The sequence below is a fragment of the Macaca thibetana genome, chromosome 19 (assembly GCF_024542745.1).
Source record: "Macaca thibetana thibetana isolate TM-01 chromosome 19, ASM2454274v1, whole genome shotgun sequence".
NCBI classification, from domain to species: domain Eukaryota; kingdom Metazoa; phylum Chordata; class Mammalia; order Primates; family Cercopithecidae; genus Macaca; species Macaca thibetana.
The window spans coordinates 38,015,717-38,030,107 of NC_065596.1; the positions used below are offsets into that span (position 1 = coordinate 38,015,717).

General features: G+C 47.4%; 1 protein-coding gene across 4 annotated transcripts; it reads right to left on the reverse strand.

Moving 5' to 3' along the window:
- Positions 1-3,200: 3,200 nt before the first annotated feature.
- ZNF154 (zinc finger protein 154) lies at positions 3,201-14,286 on the reverse strand. Of its 4 annotated transcripts, none has more exons than XM_050768671.1 (4): positions 14,030-14,286; positions 9,934-10,060; positions 5,974-7,522; positions 3,201-5,876 (listed from the first exon to the last, which is right to left on the reverse strand). In XM_050768671.1, the coding sequence occupies exons 1-3, from the start codon at positions 14,060-14,062 to the stop codon at positions 6,369-6,371; spliced, it is 1,314 nt and encodes a 437-aa protein (XP_050624628.1). In that variant the 5' UTR covers positions 14,063-14,286; the 3' UTR covers positions 3,201-5,876; positions 5,974-6,368. The 4 variants fall into 4 exon arrangements, with proteins under 4 accessions (XP_050624628.1, XP_050624627.1, XP_050624629.1 ...); XM_050768670.1 differs by lacking the exon at positions 14,030-14,286 and having other exon boundaries at positions 5,974-7,271; positions 7,311-7,522; positions 9,934-10,828; XM_050768672.1 differs by lacking the exon at positions 14,030-14,286 and adding an exon at positions 8,813-8,901 and having other exon boundaries at positions 9,934-10,828.
- Between the last annotated feature and the right edge of the window lie 105 nt (positions 14,287-14,391).

Consider the following 14,391-nt stretch of genomic DNA (forward strand, 5'->3'; position numbering starts at 1 on the left):
TAATGAAACTTTCTTCCCTTTTATGGCCTGAACCCTCCTCTACATTCTGTGCACCTATTGTGACCTTCTAGGCGCATGAGCCATGCGGTTTGTTACATTTGCAGGCTGGCTGTCAGTCCTTAGATTTATCATGCCTTGAAAATGGGCTATTTAAAATATTTTCTCACACTTGGCAGCCGTGGTCGTGTATGGATGTTGCTTGCCCTCTCTGAACTGCAGATACATTAAGAGACAGGAATGATCATTCCTCTCTACTCTTTTTGGGTGGAAGGAGAAATAAGTAAATGAGGTAATCCTTAGGAAGCTGGTCAATATTAGCTCCACATGAAAACAGTAGTCTTGGCCAGGTGTGGTAGCTCACGCCTGTAATCCCAGCACTTTGGGAGTCCGAGGCGGGTGGATCACGAGGTCAGGGGTTCGAGACCAGCCTGACCAACGTGGTGAAACCCCATCTGTACTAAAAATACAAAAATTAGCTGGGTATGGTGGCGCGTACCTGTAATCTCAGCTACTCAGGAGGCTGAGGCAGGAGAATCGCTTAAACCCGGGAGGCAGAAGTTGCATTGAGCCGAAATTGCACCATTGCACTCCAGCCTGGGTGACAGAGGGAGACTCCGTCTCAAAAAAACAAACAAACAAAATAGTAGTCCTGATTGTCAGCATCCAGGAAAGTGTGCACAGTGCCGTGGGGAGCCTGAGAAGGGCTCTCAGAAGAGTCAAAGGGAAATGGGGTCTGGCACCAAGCACAGACAGAATAGAAAGGTAGTGGAGCTTGATTCCCCAAGACCCTAGGTCCTGCAGTCTGGGTTTGAATCCAGGATTCCCTGTTTCTCTCCATGGGTTTATAAGGAAGTGACATACTCTTGGGGGCTTTCTACTCCTGTGCAAGATGGAGATAATGAGTGGACCCATCCAGGGGCATGAAGATGATGTACAGAGCTGAGGTTTACAGAGCATGGGTCAGAGAGGGCTTCATGCATAGCCACTGTTGTGGTGGTTGGCAGCTGTTAGGGTTGTGATTGCCCTCAACTCATGAGGGGAGGGGAGATTCCTTTGGGAATGGGGACCAATGAGGAGAGGGGGATGGAGATATTTACAGCTCAGACCCCATTTTCAAGGGCTGCAGGTCTCCCTCACCCACCCCATGTATTTTGCTCATCATACCACTGGGCTCCTGGCCCAACCAGCTTCCAACCTGGCTGTCCCAGCCAGGAGGTCCTACGGGGCCACAAGGCCCAAAGATGTGAAAATATCCAAACTGAAACAGAAAAAAAAACAAAAAACAGAATACTACCAAAAAGTGTGTTCTGGAAAGAGAGGCAAAACTGAGACAGAAGCAATATCTGTTTAGATAATCCCAGAAAATTTTCAAAAATTGGTCAAAGGTATAAAACTCTGCATATCTCAGAGATAACAAATATGAAGAAAACCACATACATACGTATTTTAGTTAGCAAGACTTCTAAGAAACAAAGCCAAGGACAAAATATTAAAGCTGGCCAGGGCTGAGGATAAACACACTGCTTTCAAAAGAGCAATACTTTGAGCTTATTCCTCGAAAGAAATGATGGGAGCCAGACGGCAATGGAAGGATAACTTTTTTTTTTTTTTTTTTTTTTTTTTTTTGAGGCGGAGTCTGGCACTCTTGCCCATACTGGAGTGCAGTGGCCCGATCTCGGCTCACTGCAAGCTCCGCCTCCTGGGTTCACGCCATTCTCCTGCCTCAGCCTCCCGAGTAGCTGGGACTACAGGCGCCCACCACCTCGCCCGGCTAGTTTTTTTGTATTTTTTAGTAGAGACGGGGTTTCACCGTGTTAGCCAGGATGGTCTCGATCTCCTGACCTCGTGATCCGCCCATCTCGGCCTCCCAAAGTGCTGGGATTACAGGCTTGAGCCACCGCGCCTGGCCAGGATAACTTTCATGTGCTGTGAAAGAACACCATTCTCAACCTGGAATATTATGCCCACCTTAAATGTTCTTCAAAAATGAATGATAGGTAAACATACTTCAGAGAAAAAAAAAATCTATAACTAGCAAATCTACTCTAACAGAATAATAAAGGGAAGTCTTTGGGCAGAAAGAAATAGTGTGAGAGGGAAATATAGAATTCTGTGAAGGAATGAAGAACAACATAAGCAGATAACAAAGATAAACATCAGTAAATATTAATTTAATACTGGTTTATACTGTCAATTTAATGGCAGTCAAATTGGGAACCCATACCCCCAGAAGGATGATGGTTCCTATTTTTCCAAATCTTCAAATAACTGTTTCCCCTATACAGGAGAAATGCTAGACTTTTGTTCATACATTCTCCTACTGAATAATGAAGACTAAATTCTCCTTTGTGGAGACATAATGAGTTAAAAGCACTCTATAGTAACCCTGGTACAATCACGTGACACAAAAGGAAGGAGTGTCCTTTAAAATTTTTTTGAAGCACTTTTTAAGTGCAAATATGGGAAAGACTAGCATCTCTAAGTAGTGACATTTGTCAGAAAATGTGTAGGGGAGCATTAAATCTGTAATGTAACTTTTCTAGACAGCAGAGCATGGTAAGTTTTGACTGCTGAGCTGCCCACAAAATGATCAGAGATTATTATTGTTAGAATAGGGGAAAGGAAAGTGATGTTTACTTAAGGAGAAGTAGCAGAGATTAACGTAAATCAAAATGTATATATTAGATAAAGGTCCCTGAGGATAGAAGAAACAGAATCCATAGGAGAAAAAAAACACGCCATGTCAAAAATACTAGGCTGGGCGCGGTGGCTCACGCCTGTAATCCCAGCACTTTGGGAGGCCGAGACGGGCGGATCACAAGGTCAGGAGATCGAGACCACGGTGAAACCCCGTCTCTACTAAAAATACAAAAAATTAGCCGGGCACGGTGGCGGGCGCCTGTAGTCCCAGCTACTCTGGAGGCTGAGGCAGGAGGATGGCGTGAACCCGGGAGGCGAAGCTTGCAGTGAGCCGAGATCGCGCCACTGCAGTCCAGCCTGGGCGACAGAGCGAGACTCCGTCCGTCTCAAAAAAAAAAAAAAAAAAAAAAAAAAAAAAAAAAAAAAAAAAAAAAAACTGAATGAAAAACATTATGAATTGGAATCTCAGCTTCAACTGCCAATATCTACGTTGCAGAACTTCACCCAATTCAGTCTAGAAAACTATACAAACAATGTTGAGTTTACATTCTAGTGAGGGGGAAGAAAACAAGTGTATCCAGTAGTTATAAATGTACTAGAAAGTGAAACAGTAAGAACAGAGTGTGACTGGTGGAGGGAAACCTCAAAGGACATGGCATTTGAGTTTACCAGAATGATGGGGAACCAGCCATGAAATATGATCGTACTGCTGAAACTAACAGATTTAAAATGCATGCTTTTGAAGATATGAGGCAATGTTATGAGATTTTTACCTGCCATAACTATTTTAATCTTAATAATAACGCTGTGAAATAAGAGCTATTATTGTCACGATTTCTCAGATGAGGAAGCTTGAGGCAGTGGAACTGGGATTTAAACCCAGGTAACATGACCAGAATCTGATATTAACCACTATGTAGTCATGACAAACTTTTATGGTGAATGGTTAAACACAAAGACCCTGAGATACAAAAGGCGTGGTTTAAAGAAAGAATGCACTTACTATGCCATATTGTGATATTTAAAACACACATGCACATCCTTTGAGCTTCTGAATAATATGGAGTGTGTCTTGTCTTGCCCATAATAGATTCTCAACCAAGGCTCTTATTCATTACTTCTTACTATTTTCACAGCTATACTTTTCAAGTTTAGCACATGTACTGCATCCACTTGGTGAGTATCTTTTTATACCCAGTAGGTAAAAAGTATTTATATACAGTAGGACTATTACATTGAGTAAAATTGCAAGCTATTTGATATGGTTTGGCTCTGTGTCCCCACCCAAATCTCATCTCGAATTGTAATTCTCATGTGTTAAGGGAGGGACCTGTAATCCCCACGTGTCAAAAGAGGAAGGTGATTGGATCATGGGGGACAGTTCCCCCGTGCTGTTCTCATGATAGTGAGTTTTCACAAGATTTGATGGTTTTATAAGGTTTTGGAAGTTCCTACTTTGCTCTCTCCTGCCACCCTGTGAAGAAGGTGCCTGTTACCCCTTCTGCCATGATTGTAAGTTTTGTGAGGCCTCTCCAGCCATGCAGAACTCTGAGTCAATTAAACCTATTTCCTTTATAAAGTACCCAGCCTCAGGTAGTTCTTAATAACAGTGTGAAAACAGACTAATACACTACTGCTATAAGAAACACACACTCGGCCAGGCACGGTAGCTCACGCCTGTAATCCCAGCACTTTGGGTGTCTGAGGCGGGCGAATCACCTGAGGTCGGGAGTTTGAGACCAGCTTGACCAACTGGAAAAACCCCGCTCTACTAAAAATACAAAATTAGCTGGGCGTGGTGTCACGCGCCTGTAGTCCCAGCTACCCAGGAGGCTGAGGCAGGAGAATCGCTTGAACCCAGCAGGCGGAGGTTGCAGTGAGCCAAGATCGTGCCACTGCACTCCTGCCTGGGCAACAAGAGCCAAACTCCATCTCAAAAAAAGGCCAGGCGCAGTGGCTCACGCCTGTAATCCCAGAACTTTGGGAGGCCGAGCCAGGTGGATCACGAGGTCAAGAGTTCGAGAACAGCCTGGTCAACATGGTGAGATCCCCGTCTCTACTAAAAATAAGAAAATTAGCCAGGCGTGGTAGCGGGTGCCTGTAGTCCCAGCTACTTGGGAGGCTGAGGAGGAGAACTGCTTGAACCCGGCCGGTGGAGGATGTAGTGAGCCGAGATTGCGCCACTGCACTCCAGCCTGGGCAAGAGTGAGAATCCATTTCGAAAAAACAAACACAGGCTGGGCGCGGTGGCTCAAGCCTGTAATCCCAGCACTTTGGGAGGCCGAGACGGGCGGATCACAAGATCAGGAGATCGAGACCATCCTGGCTAACACGGTGAAACCCCGTCTCTACTAAAAAATACAAAAACTAGCCGGGCGAGGTGGCGGACGCCTGTAGTCCCAGCTACTCGGGAGGCTGAGGCAGGAGAATGGCATGAACCCGGGAGGCGGAGCTTGCAGTGAGCTGAGATCCGGCCACTGCACTCCAGTCTGGGCGACACAGGGAGACTCTGTCTCAACAAAAAAAAAAAAAAAAAGAAAAAACAAACACAAAAACAAAAACAAAAAACACTCATTTGTATGGTTAGTTATTTTTCACCTGTACTTCTAAAACAATTACAATTCCTAATATAATCTTACCACCTGTGGTGCTACCCTATGGAATTCAGGATATCAAGGCATACAGGACCTGGGGAACAGATTTCCCCCACTAGCACTGAACACAATGCAATATTCCTTGTGAACAAGAGAACAATTTCATGTTGCTTTCAGAAGCACCAAAGGATGTCATAGTAACTGCTGCCTACTCAGGCTGACCTCTGTGGCATCCAGGATATAAATTAGGACAATACCCTGTAGTTTTTTCTTGGAGGCCTTGAATAGCAATGAAAACTAGACTCAAACTAGAGAGAGAGCTATATTCTGCCATCCTACTGTCCCTGTCTCTTGAGCTACACAATGGGAATCTCCAAAAAAAGTTATTCACCCCTTCATGTTAGCAGAACCCAACTGTTTTGTTAGCAGAACCCATACAGTGACTAGAACCCCCAAGATTAATAAGGTCTTTATTATTGTACAAACCAAGGCAGTAAGAGGCAGGTGGTTCCCACAGTTGGTGATTTGGAGGCTGGAAAACTCTATCAAGAGTCGTGACACCAACAATATCCTGAAATATGTAGTCCTTCTTTTCAGGTCACCAGCAGAGTCCTCTGGGCCAAACCGGGTCAGGTCCATGGCCTAACTCATCAGAAAGGGAAACAAAAAAGAAGGGAATAAATGCTTAGGCTATTTACAAATTCCTCCCATGAATGGGAGAACACCAAGGTTCACTTACCTGAATACACTGGGGTGGGTGAGTGGTGCACACTGGTGGTCACTTGCCAGGTGGTAGAGGTAAAATGGCTTCCACTATAGTATCAGCAGAGACATACATCTGACATGGGCCCTGGGCGGGGCAAAAGGTGCAATGCAGTTCCCACATACCTGGAATTTATGCAGATGTTCAGATAGAGGATGTTTAATTCAGGCTGATGCCACCCTCATAAGGGATCTCCTTCAGAACTGTTATATCAACTGGACATCCCTACATATCAAAAGTGTCTTTCCCTTGTGCATTCTGTGGCACTCAATGAGATACAGCCTTCAGCTGAAGCTTTCTCACATTCACTGTGTACTCAAGGACTTTCTCCAGGGTGCTAACAGATTTTCCACATTTGCCACTCAAGGCTTTTATCGACTATGAATTCTCTGATGTTTAATAAGGCTGGAGTTATGGCTAAAGGATTTCCCACATTCAGTGCACTCATAAGGCTTCTCCCCAGTGTGAACCCTTCTGTGCTTAATGAGGCCGGAATTTTGAGTAAAGGATTTCCCACATTCACTGCACTCATAGGGTCTTGATCCAGTGTGAACTCTCTGGTGTTTTCGGAGACTGGAGCTGTAGGGAAAGAACTTCCCACATTCACTGCACTCATAAGGCCTCTCCCCAGTGTGAACTCCCCGATGTTGAAGGAGCGCAGACCTTTGGCTAAAGGATTTCCCACATTCGCTGCACTTATAAGGCCTTTCTCCAGTGTGAACTCTATGATGTTCAATGAGGCTAGAGTTTTGGCTAAATGACTTCCCACACTCGCTGCACTCATAAGGCCTGGATCCACTATGAACTTTCTGGTGCTTTATGAGACTGGAATGATATGTAAAGAACTTCCCACATTCACTGCACTCATAAGGCCTCTCCCCAGTGTGAACTCCCCGATGTTGAAGGAGTGCAGACCTTTGGCTAAAGGATTTCCCACATTCACTGCACTCATATGGCCTTTCCCCAGTGTGAACTCTCCGATGTTTAATGAGGTTAGACTTGTTGCTAAATAATTTTCCACATTCATCACATTCATGAGGTCGTACTGCAGTGTGAACTCTCCGATGCTGAATGAGACTAGAGCTTTGCCTAAAGGACTTCCCACACTCTCCACATTCGTAAGGCTTTTCTCCAGTGTGAACTCTCCAATGGTCATTGAGGCTGTAGCTTTTGCTAAAGGATTTCCCGCATTCACTGCATATGTAACATCTTTCTGTAGTGAGTGTTCTCTGCTGCTGAACAAGTGTGTGTTTACGGCTGAATGCTTTTGTGTACTCTCCACAGTTGTAATGAGTTTTTCTTCTGTGACTGACGGCCCCACCGTCGCTTCTGCTATTTGATTGCTCCCCAGTGTGAGTGGCCTGTTGATGGAGAAATCCCAACTTGGCCAGGAAGTCCTTCCCAGCTTCTCTGCAGGTGGAAGGCTCCCCTGACACATGGAATGTGCAGGTCTTCACAAACAAGGCTGTGCCCACATTGCTTCTGAAATGTTTTTCTCCAAGGTGCTGCTTCCGGTGATGAACATCTGCAATGAAATACAATTACTTCTCACATGCCCCACCCCTATATAATTTCTGCCTATGATGTGTCCCCTTGGACCCAGCCAAGAGCAAAATGTCTCTCAAGACCAAGCTACACGTCTCACGGTGGGGGCCTTCTGGGGAGAAAGACCTGCCTTGGAAGTCCTGAGTTGGGTCTCTCCTTCTAAAGAAATGCTCTGCTCAGAAGATGCCTCCTCATCCACCACTCTATGCCAAAAACCTAAAAGCAAGAAATGCAAGTGAAGTGCACATTAACTATGGTGGGAGGGGGCAGCCCCTATACAACTGTGTGTATGACAAACTCAGGAACAAGTCCATGGGATTGTTTGCATGACAGTAGAGTTGGGTTCGGGCTGCAGATGAGGCTGCATAGCAATTCTAGACTATAAAGATTACGAGAATGGGCTGGGTGCGGTGGCTCATGCCTGTAATCCTAGCACTTTGGGAGGCCAAGGCGGGCAGATAAACAAAGTCAGGAGTTTCAGACCAGCCTGGCCAATATGATGAAACCCCATCTCTACTAAAAATACAAAAATTAGCCTGGCGTGGTGGTGGGTGCCTGTAATCCCAGCTACTTGGGAGGCTGAGGCAGGAGAATCGCTTGAACCTGGGAGGCGGAGGTTACAGCAAGCCAAGATTGCACCACTGCACTCCAGCCTGGGCGACAGAAGGAGACTCCGTCTCAAAAAAAAAAAAAAAAAAAAAACAACAAAACAAAAGATTACAAGAATGTAGGAGAACTTAAGAGGTAAAGGCCACAACCATGAGGTATCACAAAGAGAGAGGCAGGGTGTAATACTAAATCCTCTGAAGGCCGGGCGCGGTGGCTCAAGCCTGTAATCCCAGCACTTTGGGAGGCCGAGGCGGGCGGATCACAAGGTCAGGAGATCAAGACCACAGTGAAACCCCGTCTCTACTAAAAATACAAAAAATTAGCCGGGCGCGGTGGCGGGCGCCTGTAGTCCTAGCTACTCAGGAGGCTGAGGCAGGAGAATGGCGTGAACGCAGGAGGCGGAGCTTGCAGTGAGCCGAGATCGCGCCACTGCACTCCAGCCTGGGCAACAGCGTGAGACTCTGTCTCAAAAAAAAAAAAAAAAAAAAAAAAAAATACTAAATCCTCTGCAAACAACTTTTGCAGAAGCTTATCTGCTGGTGACACTTGAGTGCTGTGTAGAATAGTATATGCAAGCCCAAGGAAATATGACTGCAACGCAGCAGCTGGCCTTCAAGGACTGTTTAAGAGTATGTGCAAGGACGGGCGCAGTGGCTCACACCTGTAATCCCAGCACTTTGGGAGGCCATGGCGGGTGGATAACGAGGTCAGGAGTTCAAGATCAACTTGGCCAAGATGGTGAAACCCCATCTATAAAAAAATACAAAAATTAGCTGGGTGCAGTGGCAGGCACCTGTAATCCCAGCTACTCAGGAGGCTGAGGCAGGAGATCGCTTGAACCTGGGAGGCAGAGGTTGCAGTAAGCCGAGATCACGCCACTGCAATCCAGCCTGGGTGACAGAGTGAGACTCAGTCTCAAAAAACAAAACAAAAAAAGAGTATATGCATATCTCATGACGTACTATGTAGAGACTAACGTTGGAAAGAACTGCAGATGTAGCAGTGAGAAAAACAGGTAAAATATGGAGTCCAGAGATGTGAGGATTAGCCCCAGGCTGGATGTTAACAGCAGAAGTGACAAGTAGAGCTGACATGTCAGCAAAATGTCAAGAATGGTGAAGGGAAACCGGAAGTGAGCTGTGACCACTGGCATTGGCACCAAACTGCTCGCCAAACAGAATAGGTTGCTGCTATGATACGGCATCTGGATAATGTAAGTACTAAGGGAAGAAAGAACAGAAGAGCAGCCTGCACTGTCCCACAAAAAACTCAGCACATGACAGCCCACAGGAAAAACACACACACACACAAATACTACAAAGAAAATTTCAGAGGAATACTTTCTAAGAAGAGTCCATGGTCTACATAAGTAGTGACCATGTCAGTGACAATAACCCCTGGCATAGGCAGGCATAATGAAATGCCAGCTACGGGATGGAAGTAGTAGCTGGGGCACACAGGATCCTCAGATCTGGAAAAAGTCACCCAGACATGGAGGGGACAATCAAGGTGGGATGCACTTGGGTGACTGCAAGACTGCAGACTCTGCATCCTTCCCTGTGAGACTGTGGGGAGACAGGTATGGGGGCTCCTCAAGGAGAGGAGAAGATAGTATGCACACCTTAGTCTTACACATTAGTCTTACCAATGACAGAACTATGCAGGGAACTGAGAAAGAAGCAGAGCCCATAGTCTTGTCATGAGAAGGACAGACCTGCCGATAGGGAAAAGAGGAAGGGCACAGACTAGCTAAGGGCACAGGAATGGGTAAAAGAACCTTACCTAGGGAGGTTAAAAGAGCCAAGTTCTCCAGCATCACATCACGGTACAGGCATCTTTGAGCCTCATCAAGGAGACCCCATTCCTCCCAGGAGAAGTGTATGGCCACATCTTCAAAGGTCACAGTGCCCTGCCACAATGGGAACAGATGAAACCACCAAGACCCCCTATCCCAAGGACCCACAATGCATACCCCCACATCTTTACCCCATGCCCATTCTCTTCCCAAGCTCCCCAACGGAGAGGAGAAACCAGCACATGGATAAATAGGCATCTAAGCTGGGGGCCTGGCATGGAAGGATCCATACTATCACATCATGAAATCCCCTGGAATGTCCAAGGTCATCTAAGTCTCAATACCAGAGCCCTGCAGCTGTCACTTACTCCCTTTCCAGATGCACATCATTCTTCAGAATACACATCCCTCCTATCTCCAGACACCATAGCCCCAAGCCCAGGGCTGCTACCTCACTGCCCACACCATAGGCATCTCCCTGTTCTTACCCCCCGTGTCACTGTTTTAATCTCTTCCCCTTTACCCCATTAGTGAAGGCAGGATTGCCACAGTAGGGTTATGGATATGGCCAAATACACAAAACCTGACACTAGAAAGATGATACAGCAGCAGGGCACGGTGGCTCACGCCTGTAATCCCAGCACTTTGAGAGGCCGAGGTGGGTGGATCACGAGGTCAGGAGTTCAAGACCAGCCTGACCAATATGGTGAAACCCCATCTCTACTAAAAATACAAAAATTAGCTGGGTATGGTGGTGGGTGCCTGTAATCCCAGCTACTTGGGAGGCTGAGGCAGGAGAATTGCTTGAACCCGGGAGGCAGAGGTTGCAGTGAGCTGAGATTGTGAAACTGCACTCCAGTCTGGGTGACAGAGTGAGACTCCGTCTCAAAAAAAAAAAAAAAAAAAAAAAATGATACAACAGTTTATTAATCATATGTCCATAGAACCTGGGAGATGAGGACAACATGTACCACACAGGGTCACATGGGGGGTCTAGTCCAGAAAAAAAGTGAATAACCAAAAGCTGTGGAATGCAAGCACTTTGAAAACAAAAAGATCAAGTGCCCCTGGTTCCCACAATGGGCTTCTTTGGAAAACTCCATGGCCTGGTAGGGAGCTGAAATCTGCTACAAAGTGATAGGCAGAAACTGTGCCTGGTCCCCTTGATAAAAAGAGTTGTCTGTCTGGGAGAAGGGTAGGGAGGGAAAATTGTACTCAGGCCATTTGATGTCACCCTGATTTTACCAGAGGTCATACTGGGCCTTAATTTTAGACTTTACACCATAACTTAGCACACAGCATGGAGGATATGCTTGACAAATTCAAACTAGGATCTAATACTACCCTAGATCTCCCAGGGCATCCACTAGTGGTAGCAGCCCCAAATCCTATGAAGGCTCCCTGGCTGGCTCCATTTTTTGCCTCAGACTTAGGCCACACAGAACCACATGTGCATCTCAGATAACCATGGCCGTATTACACTTCTGTGATGTACTTGCTATCCCCTCGGCAGTGACAACCTTCTTCTGTCCACTTAACACTCAAAGACTAGCTCCACTGATCACCTGCCCGAGGCCAAGTGACTGTCACAGATGACCACATTGGCACCTGGCCTTATCCTCCAGGTTGAATTAAACACTCCTGGCCCCATCAAAGTTATCAAAAAATCCTGATGATTCCACAGAATGCCGAATAAGCACTAAGGAAAAAAAGGACAGCCATTTGCCTCAAATACACCTATGCCTCTGCATTCACCTTACATCCACTCTTTCCTTGAAAGTGTATGCCACCTGCCCAACTATCCTCTCCAAACACCCTACCTCCATAGCCACTAACCTCCCTTACCTCTGTTTAGAAAGCCCAAGAACATCACCCACTTACCCAACCAAAAGGCTTGGTTGGTCTTTAGCCCCCACTCTGCCCTTCCTGACCAAATAACCTGTACCACCATGCCTAAAGATTAACCATTCTAGGCCAGATGCGGTGGCTCACGCCTGTAATTCCAGAACTCTGGGTGGCTGAGGCGGGTGGATCACCTGAGGTCAGGAGTTTGAGACTAGCCTGACCAACATGGAGAAATCCCATCTCTACTAAATAAATACAAAATTAGCCGGGTGTGGTGGCGCATGTCTGTAATCCCACCTACATGGGAGGCTGAGGCAGGAGAATTGCTTGAACCTGGGAGGCGGAGGTTGTAGTGAGCCAAGATCACACCATTGCACTCCAGCCTGGGCAACAAGAGCAACACTCCATCTCAAAAAAAAAAAAAAAAAAAAAAAAAAAAAAAGATTAACCCTTCTAAATGTAATCCGCAGCTCACTCACCTTAGTCCACACAATAACCACCATATTTTGGGTGTCTCCATTCTGAAGCACTCCCCAGATTTCCAGACCTGGGTGTTCACCCACCTACTTAATGCCTACTTAATGTCTCTGAAACATCTCAAACTCTTACATGACCAAATAAAGCTCCTGTTGTCTCCAGTGAATATTACTGTTAATACCAACTTCTCCATCTCAGTTGAAGAACTGTGGGGGTCATCGCTGAATCCTGTTTCACTCCCTCGCTGTCTACATCAGAAAATTTAGTTGCCCCCTTTAAAAATTTGCATCCAGAATGCAACACATCTAATCAATGATTCTGGTTCATTACCCTGGACTGGCTGTAGCTTCCACTCTGATCTTCTTTCCTCCTCCCTCAACCCCACAGTCTGCTCTCCACGCTAACAGGATGGACCCTGTTAGGACTTTAGCAAGATCACCTCCCTCTTTTAACCCATACCTCCTATTACCTCCAGAATAGGTACCCAGCTTTTCAGGCAGCCACTGCAGTCCTGACTCCTTTCCCCTGCTCTTTGTTCCCAGCTAAAAGGAAAGAGATCTATGGTTTCCTCAAAAATCTCAGCTTAGTTTTACTAAGCACTTGCGCCTCCTGATACCAGTGCCACAGATAACCTTTCACAAGTTTCCACTGGCTGCCAAAAATGGGAACACCTCAGTATAACCCCTGCCATGGACTTAGAGCCCTGGGCTTGGAATTTCTCCAGGGCACCAGACCCAGGATTGGGGTAACAGCACTTAAGAATACTAGAAAACCACAATCCCAAGAACATGTGGGTGCGGGTGGGGGCTACTCAGGGACTGGAACACTCTCCACTTCCTGTGTGAGTTCTGTACGCCCTTCTACAACTAGGAGAACCAGCGAAAGAGGAATGCATCCCTGGTGAGGCTCGATGGGCTCAAGCCTCCCTGTAGCCCTGCCTGGCCCTGAACTCAGGCTGGCTGTTTTACTTTCCGGCCTCAGTGCTGTCACCTCTTGCCAACTGCAGGGCAATGAAAAAAAGCTGCAGCCTCCCACTATCTCAATGTCCTCATCGCCCCATCGCTGTTCTTCCTGTGAACAGTCTTTGGAAAAGTTTTTAAACCCTAACATCGGGCGGGCGCGGTGGCTCACGCCTGTAATCCCAGCACTTTGGAAGGCAGAGGCAGGCGGGTCACTTGAGACCAGGAGTTCAAGACCAGCCTGGCCAAAATGGTGAAATCCCGTCTCCACTAAAAATACAAAAAAGTAGCCGGACGTTGTGACGGAGGCTTGTAATCCCAGCTGCTGGGGAGGCTGCGGCAGGAGAATCGCTTGAACCCAGGAGTCGGAGGTTGCAGTGACCCGAGATCGCGCCATTGCACTCCAGCCTGGGCTGGGAAACTCCGTCTCAAAGAAAAAAAAAAAAAAAAAAAACTAACATAAATGGCGTCCCTCCTTTGTTCAAAACTCTCCGTGGCTTCTAGCGTCCTCACACGAAAGGTACAACCCTAGGAGTAACTCCGCCTCATATTATTCGTTCCCTGCAGAAAAAAGCTTTCCGAATTCTCCCGGCTCAGTCGCGCCTCCGACCTTTGCACGCGCCGGTTCCTCCGCCTGTCACGCCCTCCCACACCTCGTCACACGCAGTGTCAGAAACAGGGCCCCACCCACGAGCGCCTCAGTGTCCCCGACCCTGGGCTGCGGAGACGCGAGCAGGCGCCCCTCACTGATGGCTTTAGTGGGTGGGGGAAGGCGTGTGAGGCGGTGAGACGCGGCACTCACCTGAGCTGGCGCCCTCAGAGCGGCCGCTGCCATCAGACTCTGTGGGGAGAGCTGGGCCGGGAGCGGCGGGCGACCAGGGTAGGGACCCGGGGACAGGCCTGACGTGGGTCACCCAGGGCGGCGTCGCGAGGCTTAGACGCTTTCGTGCAGCAGGGACGACGACTCCCCTCACGCCTTCGTGGCCCCAACCCGGCGCTCTGCTGTCCCTGATCCGGTGAACACACCCCAGAGAAGCCAAAATGGCCGCCACGAAGAGGACCCCCCCCCCCCCCGCCAAGTCCCTCCCTTTCTTTTTTTGACTCTCGTGGAAAGTCGGTCTTCTGAGCTCTTACCGGCTTAGTAGCGTGGCGTTCAACGCAGAG